This window comes from Strigops habroptila, chromosome 2 (genome assembly GCF_004027225.2).
Source record: "Strigops habroptila isolate Jane chromosome 2, bStrHab1.2.pri, whole genome shotgun sequence".
NCBI classification, from domain to species: domain Eukaryota; kingdom Metazoa; phylum Chordata; class Aves; order Psittaciformes; family Psittacidae; genus Strigops; species Strigops habroptila.
The window spans coordinates 55,147,161-55,168,481 of NC_044278.2; the positions used below are offsets into that span (position 1 = coordinate 55,147,161).

The 21,321-nt window shown below is 43.5% G+C and overlaps 1 protein-coding gene across 5 annotated transcripts in view; it reads left to right on the forward strand.

The window, feature by feature from the left end:
• CYFIP1 (cytoplasmic FMR1 interacting protein 1) overlaps nt 1–21,321 on the forward strand; it is an 82,246-nt gene that overhangs the window by 343 nt on the left and 60,582 nt on the right. The window contains exons 1-4 of one of the 5 annotated variants that reach the window (XM_030477503.1): nt 2,972–3,130; nt 5,528–5,706; nt 20,065–20,188; nt 20,368–20,457. In XM_030477503.1, coding sequence (XP_030333363.1) covers nt 5,693–5,706; nt 20,065–20,188; nt 20,368–20,457 — 228 coding nt within the window. In that variant the 5' untranslated portion in view covers nt 2,972–3,130; nt 5,528–5,692. Of the gene's footprint in view, nt 1–757; nt 856–2,939; nt 3,131–5,527; nt 5,707–20,064; nt 20,189–20,367; nt 20,458–21,321 lie in introns of those variants that run through there. The other 4 variants (XM_030477502.1, XM_030477504.1, XM_030477506.1 and 1 more) reach the window with 4 other exon arrangements.

Below are 21,321 nucleotides of genomic sequence, written 5' to 3' on the forward strand. Positions count from 1 at the left end.
TTTAATTTCTGGGCACACTCTCTCATAAAAGTTGCAGCATGGAAGCTGTTATCTATCTGGCTCAGTACTGTTCTTCCTTCTCCTTTTCTTTCCTCTGGCCCTCCTATAATCTCTAGACCGCATTTTACCACAGATTTAGTAAATTCTCTAATGCTTTCTGTGTTTAGTTTTAATAACCCCTAATTATCCACTAGGTCCTTGAAGACCTCTCCTTGTATCAAGCTATGGATACCCAAAAGTTTAGCAACCAGTTCTTGATTGCATGGTTTCCATGGTAGCATGGATTAAAGATAGCATCTCTAAACTGCAGGCTGATTAAAAATATATATATATATATATATATATAAAAAATTCCCTCTGATGTGCTTTTTAATCTTACTAACTGCAGAGATTTACAATTTTCCAGCTTTCCTCCTGTACTCTTCTGGACACTTAAAGAAAAACCTTTCCTCACTGATACAGTTCATATTGATTGGGTTGCACAGTGGCCTGTGCTGCACTGTGCCTTTATTGCTGGGAAGGCTCACAGGTCTTGGGGCCTGGGTAGCTAATGGTATCCAGCGTTAGAGGGGCAGAGCTGGGGTAGAGAGTGGGTGGGATGAATTGCCTAATGTACATGCCCTAGTTTCTGTACTGATGTCCTTTGTAATTTGTAATAGAATCAAGAAGGGCTTTAAGGCTTGTTCATGTCTGTTGGCGAGTTGGTGGTTGGACTGTGGTTGCAAAACCAGAGAGTACATCAGCTTCTTAGACATAGCAGACACCTTGAGGCAGCGCCACAAGATTCCTGGTGAAACTCTCAGGCTGCTGTGGAATGAAACTCTTCCGTGGATTCCTGTGGGCTCCTGACTTTGGATAGATACTGTAAAGTTCAAAGAAAAATCAAAAGTAAAATGGAAATAGCTGTACTACAGGAAATAGGCATGTGGATGTCTGTGGATTAAATCGGGCAGCTGTAGTGCAGTGGGCGCTTTTAAAATGGTTCTGATAAGCATCATGTTGCATGAGAACATAGACATCCAGATGGTAAAATGTGGTTGTCCTCCAATTCCAATATCCACTAATACAAAAGCAACACAGACTTTGACTAGCTGCACATCATCATCAGTATTTTATCTGACCTTATGGGTAGCTATAAACTTGAGTACAAGAATACTGATAAAGAGCATATTGCTCCAGCCTTCACCTGCTCAAAAGGTTCCTTTAGAAGGAGCATTGCAAGGCCTGTCCTTAGGCTCAGCTCTTATTGCTCAGACAGCATGGTTTGTGGAAAAGGGCATTGGGAGGATTGCACTGGAAAATATCAGTTGTCATTTTACTTTAGAAAACAAAGCATGCAGCTCTTGTGTTTTACAGTTTGGGCTGGGTTTGGTGATGGGTGAAATTCATTCATTTGGTCTCTGCACTCAAAATGCTTATGAATATATACAGACAGAGAAGAATAAGGAGCTACGTCCTAGAAAAGGCTGTATTGCAGCATTGGGGAAAATAGGACTGTGAAGATGTGTCTATGATGTGGTGAAATGGTCACAGTAACATTTTGCAATGACACAGAACTTCTTCACAAGCTGTGGGAGTCCGTGATGTTATGGAATGGGTGGAATAATTGGATTAGAGAGTACTTGAAATAACGACAATTAGGGAGTTTAGCAAATTATCCCTGCTTTCCAAAGGCTTTCTTGTGGATGCTATTTAAGGAACCCTAATACACTTGTTTGGGAAACCAAACAACAAACCAAACAACATATGAAGTAAAGGACTAGGTCTCAGCACAAAAATCACTAATAGTACAGTGTCCCACTAACAGTTGTTGAAGACAGAGACCTGAAGTTGCTTGCTATAGCAATACTGTGTAGTTTGCTGATGCTTAGAGAGTATTTTCAAGAGTAAATACAATTCTGAATGCAACTTAAAGTAGCTCAATACAAGCAAATAGGCTTTGAGGAAAAATTGTTTGGAAGTTCTCATGCTCTCAACTGCCCCTAACCCCCTTTGTGTAGTAGGTTTGTGGATTCTGTCTGCCATGAAAGAGTGGATAGAAAGAACAATTTTGACAAACTTTAGTGAAAAAGAGCTGACAGTTTCATTTTGTGGTGCAGCGTAGGGCAAGGGGCAATGGCTTTAAACTGTAAGAGGGGAGATTTACATGAGATATAAGGAAGAAATTTTTCATGTGAGGGTGGAACAGGTTGCCCAGAGAAGTTGTGACTGCCCCATCCCTGGCAGTGTTCAAGGTCAGGTTGGACGGGGCTTGGAGCAACCTGCTCTGGTGGAAGTTGAACCTGGATGATCTTTAGGGTCCCTTCTAACCTAATCCATTTTGTGAAAAACAGAACCTGAAATGGGAAAATATTACATGGAAAAGGTAAGCAAAGTTTAAAATGAGCAAGTATATACATAGTTGTTGTGTTTTATAAAAAAATAAAGGTGGGAGGTTGTCAAGAGGCAGTGGAAAATAGCCATTCTTGGGTGTTTTCTATTTTTGGTTTCAATGAACAGTGGCACTTCGATATGAAAAGACAGGCATGAGCACCCTCTAGGGGACATTTAAAAGGTTTTCCTACGGGATACTCTTTCATTCTTTAAGGCTGGGTCCCCCCCGCGGTATCCTGCCAAAACTGCCAAGTGGAGAACACCCGGGTGCCCTGCAGACGCCGGCCCCGCGCCGCTGGCTTTCCCGCGGGGCCCTCACGGCGGTGCCGGGCTGCTCTCGGGTTTGAATACCCGTACGACGGGGGCACGGTCGTCTTATGTATAGATTCGTCTTCTTACGTACGGCTTTCCCTGTGCGTACGGCACAGAAAAGGTCGCTTTCCTTGGAAGCCCAGAGGCGGCTCCCGCCCGCCGCAGCCCCGGGACGGCTCCCGGCCCCTCGCGGGAATAGGAGGAGGAGCCGGAGGCTGGCGGGGTGGGAAGGGGCGGCAGGTTTGGGATGAGGCGGGAGGAGGAGGAGCTGGAGCGGCAGGAAGGGTGTTTCCCTGTGCAGCTCCCGGTTGAAGTGACTCAGACAGGAAACTCCTCGCCAGGCGCGGCCCAGGAGCGGAGCCGCCGGGGCCGACGCGACTCTCGGTGGCGGCCGGGCCCCTCCCGCCGCCGGACAGCGCCGTTCCCCGGAGCCGGCGGCGAGCGGGTGAGCAGCGCTAACTCGGGCCCGGAGCGGCCTGCCCGCGGGTCGGGGCCGCCCGGCTCCGTGTGCGGCTTCCCCCCGTTCTCCCCCATTTGTAGACGCTTTATGCGAGGCGCCGGGCTGTCCCGCGCTCCTTTCGCTGGTGACCGCGATCCCGGTGCGCTGCTTTGGGATTTGCTTATCCCCTCCGCTCTGCTTCTGGCGCTGGTCCCCCGGCTGCTCAGGCGGAGCCGGGCCTCGCCTCGGGGGCGCTGGTGTGGCCGGCGGCGGGAAGGGCCGGGGCGCGGGCAACAGGCAAGTGGCCCTTCCCTCAGGCGGGCCCCGACGGTGGGTGACGCCTCAGGGGTAGGTAGCTAAAAGCCAGCTTTAGTGTGTTTTTAATGGGTGTGGGGTCTAACTTGTTCTGTGTCATGCGTAACCCGTGTGTCGGTAGCCAGGGGTGGTTGGAGTTCTGCTGTCTATGCTGTCCCGGCGAGGATTAGAGGGGAAAAAAATGAAATTAAAAAGCCTTATGCAGGTCCATCCCGCCCGTCAGATGAAGGAGATGATCTAGTGTCTAAGGACACAGAGTTACACAGAGTAACTTCCTCTTGAGGAAGCTGAGTGTTATCCAGTTAAAATAACTAGTGCTGTAGGGAGAGTGGCAGTGTAAGCACAAAACTCCCCAGGTGGGCGGTCTGGTACCCCGTCCATCTCCTACCTGTCTCTGACGAGCAGGGAGGTGAAGGCAAACATGCACTTCATCTCTGCGAGTATTCCTGTGGTTCAACAGCAACTCTGCCTTTCAGTAGGCTCTCATTGCCTTGGTTTTTATTTCTGCGCCGTTTGATGACAGCTTTGAGTAGCATTTAGACATGTAAATGGTTGTTTGTGCCAGGGAGGCGGTGAGGAGGAAGTTGTCTTTGTGGGATGTAGCCAGTCTGCCTGAAGTGGTGGCTGGAGAGTGTGTATTGGAGGGGGAGGAAAGCTGTCTGGAGGAACTTCTTAATTAGAAGGTCATACCACGCTTTGCAGTAAACTGTGGGAAACTGAAAGCTTAGGCTAATGAGCAACTCCGGTCCTTATTGCATTCCAGTTACTTGTTTGCCATAACTTTATTATAATAAACTTGCTGAACACGTACACATGCAGTGTTGCTGGTTAGCGTGTTTTTCAAAGTGGAACTTCTAATAATGCTGTAATGCAGTTCTCTGATCTCTGCATTATGTTTATATTAATTGCACTTATACAAACTGTTTTATGTGCAGACCAAATATCTCTGAGCTATATGCTAGAAAATGCATTGCTAGTCCTTACTTCGGTGTTCTAGTTCTTGGCTTTATTTAAGTCCTACTTTAACCTTTTAAAAACTCTTGCATTTGTAAACACAGAGTTTCTCCTCATCTAATAACGTAAAAGGCTCTTTAAGTGTTCCCAGACAACTGGTCTGTGAAGTCTGGCTAGTGTAGGCAGCCAGTTGTCTTTGTAGCTGCCAGGAAGGAGGAGGAATTCGGAAGCAGCCTGTACAGCATCAGGGTACAGCAGGAAAGCTTAGTCCGGTATCGTCAAAACTTGCTTGGCTTGTCCTCTTAAGAAATGTGGTCAGTCTTTCACTGCAGCAGCTTAGTTTGCTGGGTTTTGGGGTTTTTTGTTTGATGGGTTTTGTTTTGGTTATTTTTTTGATGGAATGTCTCAATTGTACTTTGTGGATTTCAGATTGCCACACCTAATTTATTTATTTATTTTGAGAATAAACCTCTCAATCTTAGGAAAATAACCCACTTCCCTTCCCTCCCTCCCCCACCTGCCCTGCTGAAGATGAGTAAGTCTTTGTGTGTTTTGTTTACAGACCTTGGGTTTGGTCAATTCCTGTTGAGGGTCTTGATGAGGACAGTGAAGTGGTGTTTGAAATGTGTCAATTTAAAACCTCTCACTTAGATATCACTGTGTTTAAACCTAAGTGGAGCTGAACTACATGAGTCGTTTTAAAATAATTAAAATCTACCTTATAAGAGAGGGAGTGTTCCACGATCAGCCCAGACTTTTCGGTTCTGAACTTCTGAATATGTGACTTAAAAAGCTGCTAATCCTTTAGTGATGTACCTGTAATGCCCAGACCATACACTGACAAAATTCTTGGTTTTTCAGTTTGCCTGAAGTGGGATCAACCCACAAATTCCCTTGAGCCATTACACAGGTTTTAAGGTGTAATTAAATAATTAACAGATAGTTGTTCCAGCTGAGCATTTTATGTTAGAAGTTGTGAAGGAGTATATCTGCCTGATATACTCCTCAAGTTTTGGTTAGTGCTTTGTTTACTTATTCTGTGGGAGGTGGCTTGTTCCCAAGGGTAGGTTTCACAATTTTGTCATAGCTCTCTTACAATCATCTGATTGTTACTTCTTGTTTTGTTTCTCAAAGATTTCCAAGATATTCAGGCTGAGGTGGAAGCAAAGTCCTGCAAAGTTGGAACAAAAAGATGAAACACAAAAAAAATCCCCACAAAGCTCCTTTTCTTGGATTTGGTTTTATTCTTCCTTTGGTCTGAAAGCTGCTGGAATAGCTTGCAATGCTGTACAGAATAAAATGAATTTTAGCATGTATTTGTATGTGCACCAAGACTGTTTCATTTTACAGTTGTTGCTCTGTGTTCTTGGGGCAAGTTCTTCATGTGGTTCCTTTGCTGTACCAACAAGTAAAGTAAACTTTCATGTTGGGCAGTGTGTTACACCATAGTCAGTCGGAAGTCAGCCGTATGACTGGTTTTGCTTCTTCTGAAACACTTTCTGAATTTTTATTGTTTATGTGTTTTCAAATGGCTGTAGTTACTATGGCAAGCCCCAACTTAAAAAGCAATTATTCTTGATCCAAATTAAGTGCTTGTTTACCTAGGGATGCTGTAGGAGCTTGACACAACCCCAGTGTGAATGGCCAGTGAAGTGGATGGATCCATCCACGCATGCACATGGCAATACAATTAATTTAAACAGTCCTGAGCTGCCATTTGGGCATTCTCTCAGTCAGATCACGGGCAGAGGGAGTAGTAAATATAACAGATTTGGAAACTATTGATATTTAGAACATATACTTTGTTACAAGTAACCTCTGACAGACCTTATTCTTGCAGGGCATTTTGTTAGTTTTTGGCTACGTTGTTACTTGAATACATAACAAATGAAAGCCACCTGTATTTGTCCTTTTTTTTGGTTTTGGGGCATGTGTGCAGATCTGACACAGTATCATGAAAGAAAGACATTTCAACATTGTGAAATATGAGTATATACCTACAAAAACTTACTGAGAACTTAGTAATGGTACTTATATTTTAAGCCACAGACATCAGTTTAGGCTTCTTCCTTACTTTGCCCTTGGATTCGTTACATCTGCCCATAGGTACTGATGTTTGTAGGGTCAGGGATATGCTATGCTGTGTAATACTGGTAACCGAGAATGTGTATTGATCTGCTTCGTTTAAGTATAATTCCATTAATCCGCACCACCTGCCTTTCTGGTGGAAAAATTAATGTATAATGCATTGATGAGACTTACTATAGGAAGGCAGAGGGTGCAAAATAGCAGATAGTCTTTCTGTCTCTTAGCACCAAAACTATTGTACCTTCTCTTTTGGAGATCTCCTTATCTCTCAAACATACCAGTGAAAAAAATCTGAAGCTTGTTTTCTTCACAGGGCTTAAAAGATTTTCCTGTGTGTCAGTACGTACTGTTTGCTCTCTCTCTCTATTATGTCTGTAAATATATGTGCATTCATAAAATCCTGTCTTCACACAATTCAGTGTTTTTTTTAGGAAAGGTGGCAGTCTTGGACTTCTAACTGTAAAAAGTAGGGTTGTGGTAAAGGTGGGTATGGCACAAATAATTGTCAGGCATTTTCCGCCTCAGCAGAACTCCCCCTTTCCTCAGGCTGACCATCAGCAGGACAACAAGTGCCTTTATAGCTATGTAGCATTTCTAGAGAGAGACTGTTGTGGGAGAGGTGATTTAAGGCTATGGCAGCAGAGTTGAGAGCAGATCTAGCTAGGGGTGCTGGGGAGGGAGCCCAGCTCTTCAAGCCTTCCTGTCTGGGAGGTGGTGGTCCCTGTTCCCAGGTATAGGTAGGAGCAGCACTTGCGCCCTGCTGCTGTATCCCTTCCCCACATCTTCTGTAGCTGTTTCATTCTGCCAGACCTCTGCTCTGGCCAATAGGGGCCCTGGTGAGACATCAATCTCATGGCCTGGTGAGGCACTGAGTTCAGGAAGGGCTCTTGGGGTGGAAATCCTTTTGTAGCTAAATGAGCTGCTTGCTGGGCACTCCCTGTGTGGGACTTACCCATATGTTGTCTGCCAGGTGTGAGGTCCCTGTTAAATGCTGCTCAATAACCAGAGAGAAGTAAAGGTGAACATGGTGGTCCTTCAGTTGCGTGGTTGCTCTGTGGTTCTGTGTGTGTGTTGCAGGGACAAGTGACCTGGTTAGGCACAGTTTAAAGTGAATGTTCTCTGTAAGAGGAGAGGTTCTACCTGCTAACGTGAATGAAGGTTTTCTTATTTCAATTGGGTAACACATGAGGAACTAATGCTACTGTTCTTGCTTTTGTTAGAGGTAAATGCCAGGGCAGCAGGCAGCGGTGCCCTCCTTTCCCTGGTTCGTGAGCACTCCTGGCTTACAAACATGTTACTCCTGGAGTGAAATTGCATGATTTCTCCATGCTCAGGCCAGACGTTGGGAGATTTTCTCAGTTTAATGGGGTGTCTCTTGGCAATCCTCTCAGAGGGCTGGTTTCTGCAGGGAGGCTTTTCACGAATATTGGTCGGGAGGTAGTAGAATGACTGAGCAGATTTTTAAAGCCAAGAATTGCTCCTTTGGAGCAAAAAATGCCATTCCCCTCCCCACCCTCCACTGAAAGGAATCTTGAGAATTCAGGCAGCACATAGATTTACACTTACTAGATGACAGTCTACAAATGATTAGCAGGGTTGAGTCTCAGTAATGATCTTATGAATGAATACAGTGTTAAAGAAAAGAAAAAGGTTACATGATGCTTTTGGTTTTAGAAACGCATACTCAGATTTCAAAACCAGTGCTGTGGTTTTATGTTAGGACATGAGTCTCGAGAGTAGATGTGCTAAGTAGTGATTCCAGCTATGTAAATGGTATGAGGAGCTTTTGGAGATGTTTTCCTTATGCAGTGTAGGTATGCAAGAAGCTTGTTGCCAGGGTTTAGCTAAAAATATGGTAGTGCTGTATGTCACTTTAAAATACTTTAATTCTGATAGGGACATGGACAGCCTGTTGACAGAAAATAAAAGTGCTGTAGACATGAACTTGATTTATAGTCTTTCAGTATGGCTCTAATTATTTTAAGTGGGTTCACTGGCATATTAAATCAATGAGAGTACACTGAATTATGTATTCTGAATGTAAAGTTTAGGTGGACTGTCATGACACATTGCTCAAGATAGATGTGGATGCTCATCTGGTGATATGGGAAGTAAAGCTTTTGACAAGTTTTCACTGGAACTGCATATTTTCATATGCTGTATAAAAATGAAAGTGTAAAATGTTACAGATGATGGGCTCTCTTAGAGGAAGAAGAAAGCTTAAGAAACTAAAAGCTGTTTGCTTATTTCCATTTTCTCCTTCACCCTGTCCTGTAATATTTCCTTATTTTTTTAAAGAGAACTATTATAACTTGCTTCTTGTCTGATTCTCGTCCTCTTCCCTGAAATGCATGTAGGGTAATTTTTTTCGTTCTTTTTTCTTTTTTAATAGCTTCAGAAACCTGTTTGGTTTTTTCTCCCCCCCCCCCCCCCCTTTTTTTGTTTTGTTTTTTTTTTCTTCTCTTTTTAAATACTGTAATTTTGCAAAATTGTACATTATTCTTCAGCCATTAAATAAATACTTTTAAGCATGAGCAGTACAAATTTGGCTAAAATATCTTCCAACTTCTTTTTCAGATAAAGCAATGTAATTTTTTTGCTTGAATGAAAGCAGTGTTGTATTGTTGACTTCCTAAGTGCTTACAGGTAGAGGGAAGGAGTGGGAATGACAGCAGACAGCCTCTGTTGTAAAGAGTCATTTTTATTGAAGTCTTTGTTCACTTTTTAAAGTTAAAATAAGGCAGTGCTGAAGTCAGAGCTTCAGCTGTAGGTTTGCATTGAATAAACCCGCTGTATATAATTAGTGCCTGTCATATTAGCTGGGGGTGTATGCTGTAGACATAGCTGGATGGATAATGCAGAGGTGCTGCCAAAAGAGACTGGGGGGGCTGCCCCCAGTGGTGCTGTGGCTGGTGGCCTCCCTGCAGGCGGGGGCTCTGCAGAGTGGGCTCCACAAAGAAGTGGTAAGGCTGCCCCTGAAGAAACCATGCCTGGAACTGAGCCCAGGAAAAGAGTGCTATCCTCCCCTCCCTGAGGAAACAGGGTTTTATTATTAATTTCTCCACAGTCTTCATAGAATCACAGAATGGTTTGGCTTATAAGGGATTATCTCATTCCAACCCCCCTGTCATGGGCAGGGACACCTTCCACTAGTCCTGTGAAATGACAGTACAGTTCAAGAACTCTCATGCTTAAATAAACATTTTGTCTAAGGCCGAGTGGTTGTGTTGTTGCTTAGATTTAAATCTAAATATTCCAGACTCTCGTCTTTTAATCTTTGTGGCTCATCTCTCTTACCTGTCCTGACAAGGTGGTGGGTGTCCACTACGCAACACTCCTTTCAGCATATGCACACAGGTCTGCCCATTTCGATTAAGCTACTAGCAGTCCCTCCACACCAAATACAAAGGACAACTGACTGAACCTACGTTAAAAGGCATGAGCAATCTGTGACGATACCCTTTCTGCAGGATGAAAGGTGCTGTGTCTGAGCAATGCCAGGCTAACTCCATGGGTACATGCTTCGTCCTCTTCTTTCTGCTGTTTCCTTCCTCATTCTTTGCAGAATCCTTACACTGGGAATCTTATCTTTGCAAAGAAAGGAGAGCACTTTTCACAACTGCTGAGCATGCCAGAAGTGCTGTACTTCAGTGGTTAGCTTCTGTGCCAAGATGTGGTCTTGCCCAAAGCAATGCAGTGCAGCATTGCTTCCTAACACACCCATGCAGCAGCAGGAAGACTTAGAAACAGAGGTATGGAAGAAATGCACATTGAGGACGGCTGTAGGAGGTAACAGCAGCAGCACAGGAAAATAGCCCAAGCAGGGAAACAAGAAGATTAAACAGGCGAGGGGAGGAGTGAACTATGTGAGAGGAAAAGAGCGTGAAAAAGAGAAGGGGAGGGAGTTAGGCAAGAAGCATTAAGAAGAAAGAACTGAAAACTGAAGGACAAGCAAAATCTAAGTTGCAGTTGGTGCAACTCAAAGATGTAATATCAGGGAGTATTAAAGGGGCGAGGCAAATAAGTGTAGCAAAACAGATCTCAGTGCATCAAACCTGAAATGAGACAGCAGTTCAATCTTTAACTTCATGCCAGTCTGAGGAGAGGCCAGATATTGCAGAAGGGGTTTTAATATGTACAGAAGTTTACGATTAATAAATTTGTTTCCATGTTGACTCAGAACTAACTCAGCTCTTTAAGAATTAATTAGTAAATCAACAAAAACCCCCTCAGCCATCTAGCCCCAATATTTTTTGTTGGTGACTTATATCTTGGCCTTCAGGCTTAGGTACACAGATAAAACAAGCCAAGCAAAACCCCTCTGTGAATTCTTGTGGCACAATTGCCATTGCAGAGAGGGGTGCGTGCTGCAGACCAAGCTGCAGACGCAGGCCCTCCCTCCTTGTTCACATTCATGGGATGCCTTTGGAGCAAACTTTACAGGGTTAGGCTTCTCCCATATCATCGTAATGGATTCTCAAATAAAACAAATGGGGATGAGCAAGATCAGTTTCCCATTTTTGAAGCGTGTACTTTGCACTGCAGGTGAGATTCCTGCATGGGGATAGCATATGACGCTATGTTTTATCATCAGGAAGATGCGTCTCCAAAATTTCAAGATGTGGAATGATACTGCACATACACAGTACTAACCAGGCTGCCTATCGAAATATGTGGTCATTACTTGCTGCATCATTCACTGCAGGTGCTGCTGCTGTAGAATTAGTATGTACTCATCCATTTCCTGCTGCTGTCTGCTAACACGGCAGGAAAAGATAAAGCCACTCTTATGCTAACTTGCTAGCAAGAGTATAGTGAGTTCAGCCTTGCGCTATGATGTGGGAGTGCTAGGGTTACACAGTGTTCTCCAGTTGTGGGAGAGTTCTCTTACTGATACTTTAAAAGGTAATAGTCAGTAGACTTGCACCTGATGTCAGGCATCAAGGAACGTGATTCTGTTCTACCATAGCTCACCAGTCTCCATGGAGACTTTATCTGAAGAGCCTGAGCGTTCCCATTCATAACTCATGATGATAGTGGAGTGTCAGGCCTTCCTGTCATTGGAAGTGTGCTTGAATTCATCCAGGACACTGGAGGGGAATACCCATAGTTACTTGATGAGCGTGACCCATTGTCATGAGTGCTGGTGGTCAGTGTGTCAGTGAGCTGTTTCAGCTACATGACAGCATTGTTAGCCATGGTGTCCTCCTGACCCTGGTTATCTTGTGGGAGGAAGGGAGGGAGGGAGGACCAGTACTGACTCAGGAAAGCCTGGCTTTTAGGTTGCATTGGTGGTTGCTTACTGATGTATCTGATACTGCAGTGTTTGGTTTTTGAGGTGGTAAGACTGGTGTATCTGAGCTCTTGAACCTTGTTTGCACAGTCATAGATTTACAGAATCACAGAATGTTTTGGATTGGAAGGGACCTTAAGGATCATCCAGCTCCAACCCCCCTGCCATGGGCAGGGACACCTTCCACTAGACCAGGTTGCTCTAAGCCCTGTCCAACCTGGCCTTGAACACTGCCAGGCATGGGGCAGCCACAGCTTCTCTGGGCAACCTGTGACAGTGCCTCATCATCCTCACAGTGAAGAATTTCTTCCTAATATCTAATCTAAATCTTCCCTCTGTCAATTTAAAGCCATTCCCCCTTGTCCTGTCACTACATGCTCTTGTAGAAAGTCCCTCTCCATATTTCTTGTCCCTTTTAAGTACTGGAAGCATAGGTAGGTAGGTAGCATATGTTTTGCTTTTGTAAAGAGATGGGGATTGCTTGTTGTGTGAAAAATTCACTCTGACTGAACATGAAGAGCTTTTCATTTGGAAAGTTGAGATATTAAAAAAAAAATAAAAAAAAAATTAATAAAAAAAAAAAATTCTGCACTTTAGCCTTACATTGCCCCCCTAATCTGTGTCTGCTCTTGGAAGCCTGGTTCTCATCATGTATCTCTCCAGTGGCAGAGCAAAGCAGTTAATGTTGTGAGCCACACTGCTCCATAGGAGTCTAATACTAAATCAGCTGTTTCCATTATGTGACCGTTCTCCTGGGACTTGCTATGGTGCTGGCATGGGATAATTCAGTGCCATAATTTTTGTTTTCTCTTTTGCACTTATTGAGCCTTTCTTTTTGTTCCAATCGCAGATGTATTTTTGCAGGCTTAACAATATGTCAAATCTGTTGCACAAAGGACTGTCAGCTGCTGTTTGCTTTCTTCTGCCTTTTACTTTAATCGGGCAGGCCAGTAAATGATGTGAAAAGCATTTTTTTGTGCTCCTTCAGCTTATGCAAATCTGTTGCTTAGGAACGCAGAGGAGCTCCAGTCCCGAAAGGAACATCTTACGCTGATCCCCTTGGCAAAAAGGGTGATTGTGCTGTCCAGAGAACAGAAAAAGAGCATTCAAACAAGGAGATCCAGTGCATTGCTGTTCTCTGAAGCACTCTAGTTATCAGCCTGTTAAAATGTTTTCTGCTAGTCTGCATTGCTAGATATGCGGTTGAACAGTGAGGCTTTTGATGCTTAATTAAAATAGAACTAAAGGGGAATTTTTGAGGGAGATATTTGGAGGTTTGAAAGAAAAGTGAATATGATAAGTAATCATGCTGATCTTGGAAGAGAAAATCTGTTCCTTTTGTTAGCTCTTCTCTTCACAGGGCCTTTTGTCTCATGGTTTAAGAGACAAACTTCCTTACTTCATGAGTAGGAGCATTACACAGAATATTGAATCAAATTTTCTTCATAGAAAAATTATTTAATTTATTTTCTGCAGGGCAGTAACATGAAAGAATGATGCAATGGAACAGAAGAAACCTGAAAATGTTGTGTTGCTATAGGGATGAAACTTCTGCTGCTGTGCAGACCAAGCCTGTTCCTGTGGGAATGTTGTCATTACTTCCTGTGGAGTTCACTGAGATTGGTCCCATAGACCTCAGTTCAGCAGGCTATTCAAATCACCTTCTTAAATTTATCTTGATTTTAATTTCTCTCCTGTACATGAACTGTGTAATGCCTTTGTTCCTCCTTTTTGAAGGATATGCTTCTCCTTTCCCTCTTTAAATGTCGTACATAGAATTTTCCTGATTTTTGTCATAGTACTGTGTTCTGTAAAGCAGGACAAGCTTTACTCTCTCTATCTATCTATCTATCTATCTGTCTATCTATTCATGCCTGTTTTTAAAAGACAGAACAACTCACATGGATATATCTTTCAGTTAATGGATTTCGTGGCAATTGTAATCTTCAGTATCCATGCCAGGCTTGAGATTTTGTTTGAATTCAAGACTCAAAGATGCTTTTGCCAACTTAGGAAAGAAGAGAGGCAGTGTCAAAGGAAGTGCTGTTTAAAGTACAGACGTACTTCCTCTTTGTCTTATTTTGAGCTTGGAAACATGTATAAGCACTCGGAGATCAAATGCATCTAATTAAAAGCAAAATGAAAAAATGTGTCCAGTGGACTGCAAAAAGGCAGGGAGCATCCCTTCCCAACACCTGTTTTCAGTCAAATGAAACAGTGTTCTCATCTGCAAAGTCATAAAATATTCTAAAATTTCTGTAATCCAGCAATTTTTGTTAGTTGTTTAAGCTCCACCTTCATTGTCTCACTTTTTGGCACGATCCTTCTGCATTTTTTTGGGTATGAAATAATTTTTTCTACTTACAAATTTCAGTGTTTGAGATTTTTTTGGATTACATAGAGCACGGCCTTACCAAAACCAATTCCCTGAACATCCCCAAACACTTCTGCTTTCTTGGGCTGTATTCTCATGCTGATACTTGCATGTGGCTTATTGATTTTGGATGCATGCTAGATTCAAGAGCTTACATTGTACTGGTGCAATCATGGAGCAGGAGGTGGGATGTGCTGCAGCATCTCTTCTTGCATTTGCGCAATTGCACTAGCACTTTGCTGAACGTACCGTGGTAACTTCTCCGACAGTGGAGAAAGAGAAACTGTGCTTGAGTGGGTCAGGCTTTGCCCATCCCAGCTCAGAGCGTGCAGCCCCTGGCTGGCAGCTGCAGCCCAGAACTGCTGATCCAGCCTTTTGTGACTGGGAGGCCCCAACCTCTCATCTCCTCTTGAGCGGTGGGAACTTGCCTTGCAGTTAGAGTGGCCATAGGATATGTTTTAACTCAACTGTTTCAGGCCATTTGAAGTGTAACTATCTGCACTTTGAATGGATTCATACTCCTTTTAAACTTCACGTTTTCTTGGTTAAATGACTGAAAACATAAACTTTGGAGAATTTCCTAATTTTGGTTTTTTTGAGATGTGTATTTAAGATACTGGTGTTTAAGAATGGTGAAGTAAATAAGTCCCTGTGGTTTGACTTCATATAAATGAAATGGCTTTAAACTGACAGAGGGTAGATTTTGATTAGATATAAGGAAAAAATTCTTCACAATGAGGGTGCTGAGGCACTGGCACAGGTTGCCCAGAGAAGCTGTGGCTGCCCCATCCCTGGCAGTGTTCAAGGCCAGGCTGGACGGGGCTTGGAGCAACCTGCTCTAGTGAAAGGTGTCCCTGCCCGTGGCAGGGGGTTAGAACTAGATGGTCTTTAAGGTCCCTACCAACCCAAACTGTTCTGTGGCTCTCTGAAGAGTTTGTGATAATTTCAGTGCTCAACCCTCTCCCTCTGAATGGTGACTTTGTCTGATGCTTTGTTCCTGGAAAAGCACTTGCACTTTTGCATTTCCCTGTGTGCCCTGTTGCTTTTCCGCTAGTCACAGTGGGAGGTTAGCCCGTGCTGCTGCTGCTTTGACTCTTCTCACCCTGAGATTCAACATGGCTCAACTTTTTGCCCATTTAGCTCTTCCTGCCTACCAGGCTAAGTGCGCCAGAGCTGGTGGTGTGTATATCGGGAGCAGTGAGGGAAGAGGGTCTGCCAAAACAGAAAGCAGTGGTAGACGGGCTGCTTTGAAGAGGATAAAGCCTCAGGAGAGGCTTGCTTTGCTGTTGCTGCCAGGGGGACAGTCTAGGCAGCTCGTCCAGGAGCAGATGGGGTGTACCTCAGTTTTCAGCACCCATTTTCAGAGTCCACATGAAAAGTGGGATGAATGAGTGGAGAAATTATTTCATCCATCACTTTTTAATTTACCACTACTAGCTTGCTGCAGTGCCAGGGTAGCTTGAGGACCCAACTGAACCTAGCTGAACAAAACCACTCATTTTACTCTCAGGCTGTGGGGGACATTCTGGTAATCCAGCTGAAGTTAAGCTGAAGAAAGTGCATTCCTTTACGTCATTGTCTCTTTCATACTTTTTTTTTTTTTAATTTTTGGTTTTTTTTTTTTTGTTGGAGGTTAATGATGAAAGGAAATCACTGTCCATGAACAGCTGATGAGAGGGTCCAGTGGAGGGCCACAAGGATGGTCAGGGGTGTGGGGCATATCTCTTATGAGAAGAGGTTGCAGGAGCTGTGTAGAGAAGACTGAGAGGGGATCTCATGAATGCATGTAAACCTCTCAAAGGCAGATGCCAGGAGGGTGGTGCAAGACTCTTTCCAGTTGTGCCCAGCGACAGGGCGAGGAACAATGGCCATAAACTAAACCACAAGAAGTTTCACCTCAACATGAGGAAGCACTTCTTTACGTTGAGGGTGGCAGAGCACTGGGACAGGCTGCCCAGGGGGGTCGTGGAGTCTCCCTCTCTGGAGACATTCAAAACCCCCCTGGATGTGTTCCTGTGTAACCTGCAGGGCTCTGGGTAGCCCTGCCTTGGCAGGGGGGTTGGACCAGATGATCTCCAGAGGTCCCTTCCAACCCATCTGTAAATAGATATCATCAAACCCAGTTATTCGAGGTTGGACTTTTAATGTTGGGAATCATTGTCTTTTTAAAGCTTAGCTGGACAGATTCTTAAGGTCATTAGAGGCTGTTTCGGGGCAAGTCTTGGCCAAGTTTTTGTGGCAGAGGCTAAAGAGGAACTGTGTGGCAATTTCTGCATTTATAACAAGGTCTCAAGAAGCCTACAGTTACTTAAATTCATTTGCTTTACCCATTTTTATATTTTTTTAAACTTGGTTGCTAGCTACAAGTTACCTCTGTTGGGTTGTGTGCACCGCTGCTCAACATGTGTAAGAATTATCTCCTATCATCAAGCATCATTTTCCTGTTTTAGCTATTTATAGACTGAGTTCCTGAGTTCTCTTTTGATCTTCTCTTTGATAAATAATCTGACCTGCTTAATTCTGTCACTGGAAGAAATCTTAAAGGCTCAAGGTTTTTTAATAACTACTTGACACCCTACAATTCAGGGGATTTTTTTACCTTTGAGCTTGAAAGCTGAATAGTGTTACAGCAGTCCGCTCTCTCACAGTGATTCTGAAGTTAATGCTCTTCTGCTCTTTTCTCTACTTGCTGCTTTCTCAGTCCTTACCTTGTTTGTTTGCTTATTTATTTATTTATTCTTTTTTCTTTTTGGTCTTTTTTTTTCTATTTCTTTTGTCTGAAAGACTTTTCCCTGTGATTTACTCCCGTTCACTTTTTTTTTCAAGTAGTCTGAAGCCTCAAGAGGCATAGAAGCACAAGACTGAGAGATGCATGCTGCATGTTTTCTGATATGCTAGGAATTAAGAACATAGATCTTTCGCAAAGAGTTTGATGTTATTCTGTAAGGATGGACATGTGGAAATGACGTGCCTCCTAGGACTGAGAGTCATCTCCTTTTAAATACCAAAGCAGGGTATTTATTGTGAGCAGGGCACTGCTTACCATGCAGTCGCATGGCTGAGAACAGCGGTACGGAACTGTGACATTTAAAAAAGATTGGCAAATCTTTTGCCTGAATAGATTGCAATAATAATCCATCTCTGATTGAAGTAAAAATGTAAACAATGCTGAGGGAGCTTCAAGATTTGGTGCCTTTTTTGGGTTTGTTTTTTCATGTGGACAAAATGTGATGGAGGCAGCTCAGTGAGCTTCTCCACAGTACGAGTCAGCTCTTCTGAGCAAGTCAGGCCCTCTCAGTGCTCATCTCCTTCAGAACTGAAGAAAAAGAATAAACTTCAAGGAAATCTTTTCTGTCCTGGCCCCAGAGGTTGCACATCAGGCAAGGAGGTGGCATGAACTGTGTGGTGGTGTCACCTGACTCTGGGATGTGGTCTTCTAGCTAACATGGTGTGAGCATACCATCTCTGGTGCTCACCTCTTGGGGGGCAGAGGGGAAGCGTGAATCATCCTTTGCATGTTTGCAAGTGTGTTAAATCTAGACGGGAAGGAGCTGCTTCCTCTTTCACGTCTTGCTAGGTACCAGAGTGAAAAAGCTGGAGAACAGGGGCATTGAACTTAGCCAAAGAAACATCAGGCGCATGGGATACCTTTGGCAAAATTACAAAGTGGAGCTGTCAGCGAGTGACCTTAAAACAAGAAGGCTTTTGTAACAGTCTGTCCCCAATTGCTTATGTTTTCCTGGTTGGAAAAATGCTGATCTGTCTTTAGGAAATTATGCCAAAGGGCTCGGAAAAATGCACCTTCCTGTATTTCTTTTCGCAACCCAAAGGGCAGCAGGAAGCTTTTATTTCTTAGCTTGTGCCTCTGGCCAGGTGACAGGGGTTTCCCAGACTTGTGCTGTTGAACAGATGACAGTGTAAGTGAAATGAGATTTTGGTTTTGCTTATGCTTTGGTTTCTATTTTTAAACTATTTTCCAAGTGTATAAAAAAAAAAATCCACGCAGAGTCCGGTAAGTCTGAACATAGAAGGCTGATGCTGGAGGATTACTCTTGTGCAATTGTAAATACTGAGGCCAAAAGTGTGCAGGTATTAAGTTGCTATGGTTTTTGGAGTGTAGATGGAGAAGCTTTTTGTAGCACTCCTCTGTAGTGCTGTCCTGCGGTGCAGCGGGAGACAGGGCTATGAGCCCATCGGTCCCACCACCGGCACATCCCAGAGCGGCCGCACAGCCGGGTGTCTGCTTTGGTAGAGAGGTGAAGAGGAGGAAAAGCCTCATAGTTAAACTAGCCTATGTAAAGTGTGATTTTCTTTTTTTAGCTAAAGCTTGATCTGTAGCTACTCAGACCAAAAATAAGATATTGTTTATTTGAAATACTCTGACTTCTTGGCAACTCTCTACCATTTCCTCTGGGGTAAAACTTCAGAGTCTGACCTCCTTGCAGGACTTTTGCCCACACGTGGAATTTTTTTGGCATTGGTATATTTATCGAAGGGACAACGCTGTGGGTTTTCCTGGTCTCTAATTTGCAAATAACTGTGGTTCTTGTGACAGAGCTTGAGCTGGGTGTAGGCAGGTGTTGGGCAAACGTCCCAGTACAACTCTGCCAGCCAGCACTCCTGTCAGTCCAGTCCTTCCTCCTTTTTTGGCAGGGATCACAAATTGCACAATATGAGTGTTTGTTTGTTTATTTTAACAAAAACTCACATGCTCAGGCTTGAAGCAAGTGTTGGGCTGGGGTTTCAAGAACCAAAAGGCCCCTGGACCTTTGTGATGGTGGCTGCTTAAAGTTGCTGGTGAGCTTTCTCCATATGCGGTACGTTAGCTTTGGGCAATGGCTTACGATGCATGGTTGGTCTCTGAAGGTCAAGAAGTAATCACTTCTGGTTGCTTCCTTCCTTTTGCTTTGGGTTTTGTTTGGTTTTTTGTCAGCTGAGCCCTTCCTTGGAGGTAAAGCTGCTGTTTCTGTGGGGCTTCCCCCAGGAAACCGTAATTAGGTAAGAGAAAGTGAGGAGGTTTTCCTGCCAAGCCACTAAAAGTGCAGCGAGTGGTGGAATCGCCAGGCTGTCCTGGCCCTCTCGCAGTGAGCTTTTGGCAAAGCTGTGGTGAGATCTTCTCATTCCCCCTGCATGTGGGGATGGCAGGGCCCTGCTCCTCTGGAGTGTGAGTGCTCGGTGTTCCTGCTCTCCTCGTTAGAGCCGAGGGCAGTGCTCAGCTGCTCCATGCACAGTAGGTGCATGGTTATTCTCTCTGGGGAGAATAACTTGCAAAGCCTTACAGAAAAAATGAGACAGCTTGATTAGAGGTGTTGCCTTAAAAATGAGGAATTTTGTACTCCACCGGGGAGGGTGCATAGATCATTGTACAAAAGTAGATGACCAAGACACTTTCTTCCTAAAATTTCTTCTTGTTGCTCTTCTTGGTTCAAAACCCCGTGCAGCAGCAGCAGTGGGAGGTATATGGAGATTGCCATGACTCTCAGAGTTTTGGGGCCTCTCTGTCACTCAAAGCAGGTGTGGATGTCCTAGGACACAAAACACTGGAGACTGCTGGCACCTTTTGACAGCCTGGTGTCCTGAAGGTGGGCTGCTAGTAGTATCTGTGCGTAAGGGTTTGAATACACATTGGCTCAAAACTGAGCATTAGAGGCCATCCGTTCCTCTATTTTTAATGTATTTCTTGTATGCAGCAGGGGGGGAAGAGAAACATTTCTCAACTTGTAATAGTAAGGAGGGAGGATGTTAGTCCTAAAAGTATTTTTTAAAACTCATACAATAAAACCAACTGGGTTTCAGTTTGTTTGCCTTCCATTATGGTTGAAGGGAAACTTCACGTTTCCTTAATATTAATAGCTCCCTGCTCTTCATATTACTCATTTGTTTTCTGTGTATATAGCAACACATTTTTTTAACCAGGGGCAAAATGACTGCTCAAGTAACACTGGAGGATGCCTTGTCCAATGTGGACCTCTTGGAAGAATTACCATTGCCAGATCAGCAACCGTGTATTGAACCCCCACCATCATCTCTGCTTTACCAGGTATGTTGTCATTGTAGAAAAGGTTTTCCATTTCCCATTGCTGTTAAAAAAAGAATACATGCTTTTCAAAAAAAACCCCAAAACAAAACACAAAACCCGAAGTGTGTTTATATTGGCAATCTATATAGAAATTCTTTTCCCTACCAAAGATTTAATTCTGTATTTTGCTTTCTTTGCAGCCAAACTTCAACACTAATTTTGAAGACAGAAATGCATTTGTCACTGGCATCGCAAGATACATTGAGCAAGCTACAGTCCATTCTAGCATGGTAAGTGGATGTTCAGATAGATACTTCTGTGTTACTTGGAATAAAAGAAGAGGAACATATTTTCGTGCAGTTCATTATAAGAATTGTGGCCACAGAAAACCAGAAACCAGGTTACCTACAACGCTTCCAGAAGGCAATAAGATGAAAAAATGTGAGACACTTCTTTTTTTGCATATGTACTTCTTGATAATTTTAAAATTGTCTGTCTTCTTGATCAACCAGTGTTGCTGAAAAGTTTTCTCCTTTCATTGTGCATTTTTCCAGTATTCTGAGGTGTTAGTTGTATTGACAGCTAGCTGCTGTAACTTGAGCGAAAAATTACCTTCTATCCTCCAGAATTTACACTACTTCTCTGTCAATTCAGTAGTGTTGGAGGGTTTTTGTTGGCTTCCTCACTAAGGAGTGTGTATGTTAGTGGTTTATTGGCATGCTTCTGGGTTAGGTATTCTGCAGTTTTTAACAGTTCCACTGTGGAAGACTTCATGCTCGTAACTCCATCTATGCTGATGATGTAGCTGTGTTGGGAGACAAAATAAATTGCTGGCTGCAAATGCTGGTCTGTACTGAACTTGCTGTTTCATGGCATTCTTGGAAAATGAGGAATAATATGTCTTCTGATCCTAGAGGCCAGTTCGCAGATGGTGAAATAGGCAGATTAAGCACCTGATTACATGCTACTGAAAATTATGTAGATTTACACCAGTCTACTTTTAAAATTACTTGGTGACTCCTTAACCTAGTTTGATTGTTTGGTTATTGTTGGACCTCTCCTTTAACATGTAAAAAAGGATATTGCTCTGCATGTGCTGACTCTTTCATCCTTGACCATTCTACCTGCAGTGCCTGAGTTTAAAAAGAAAAACA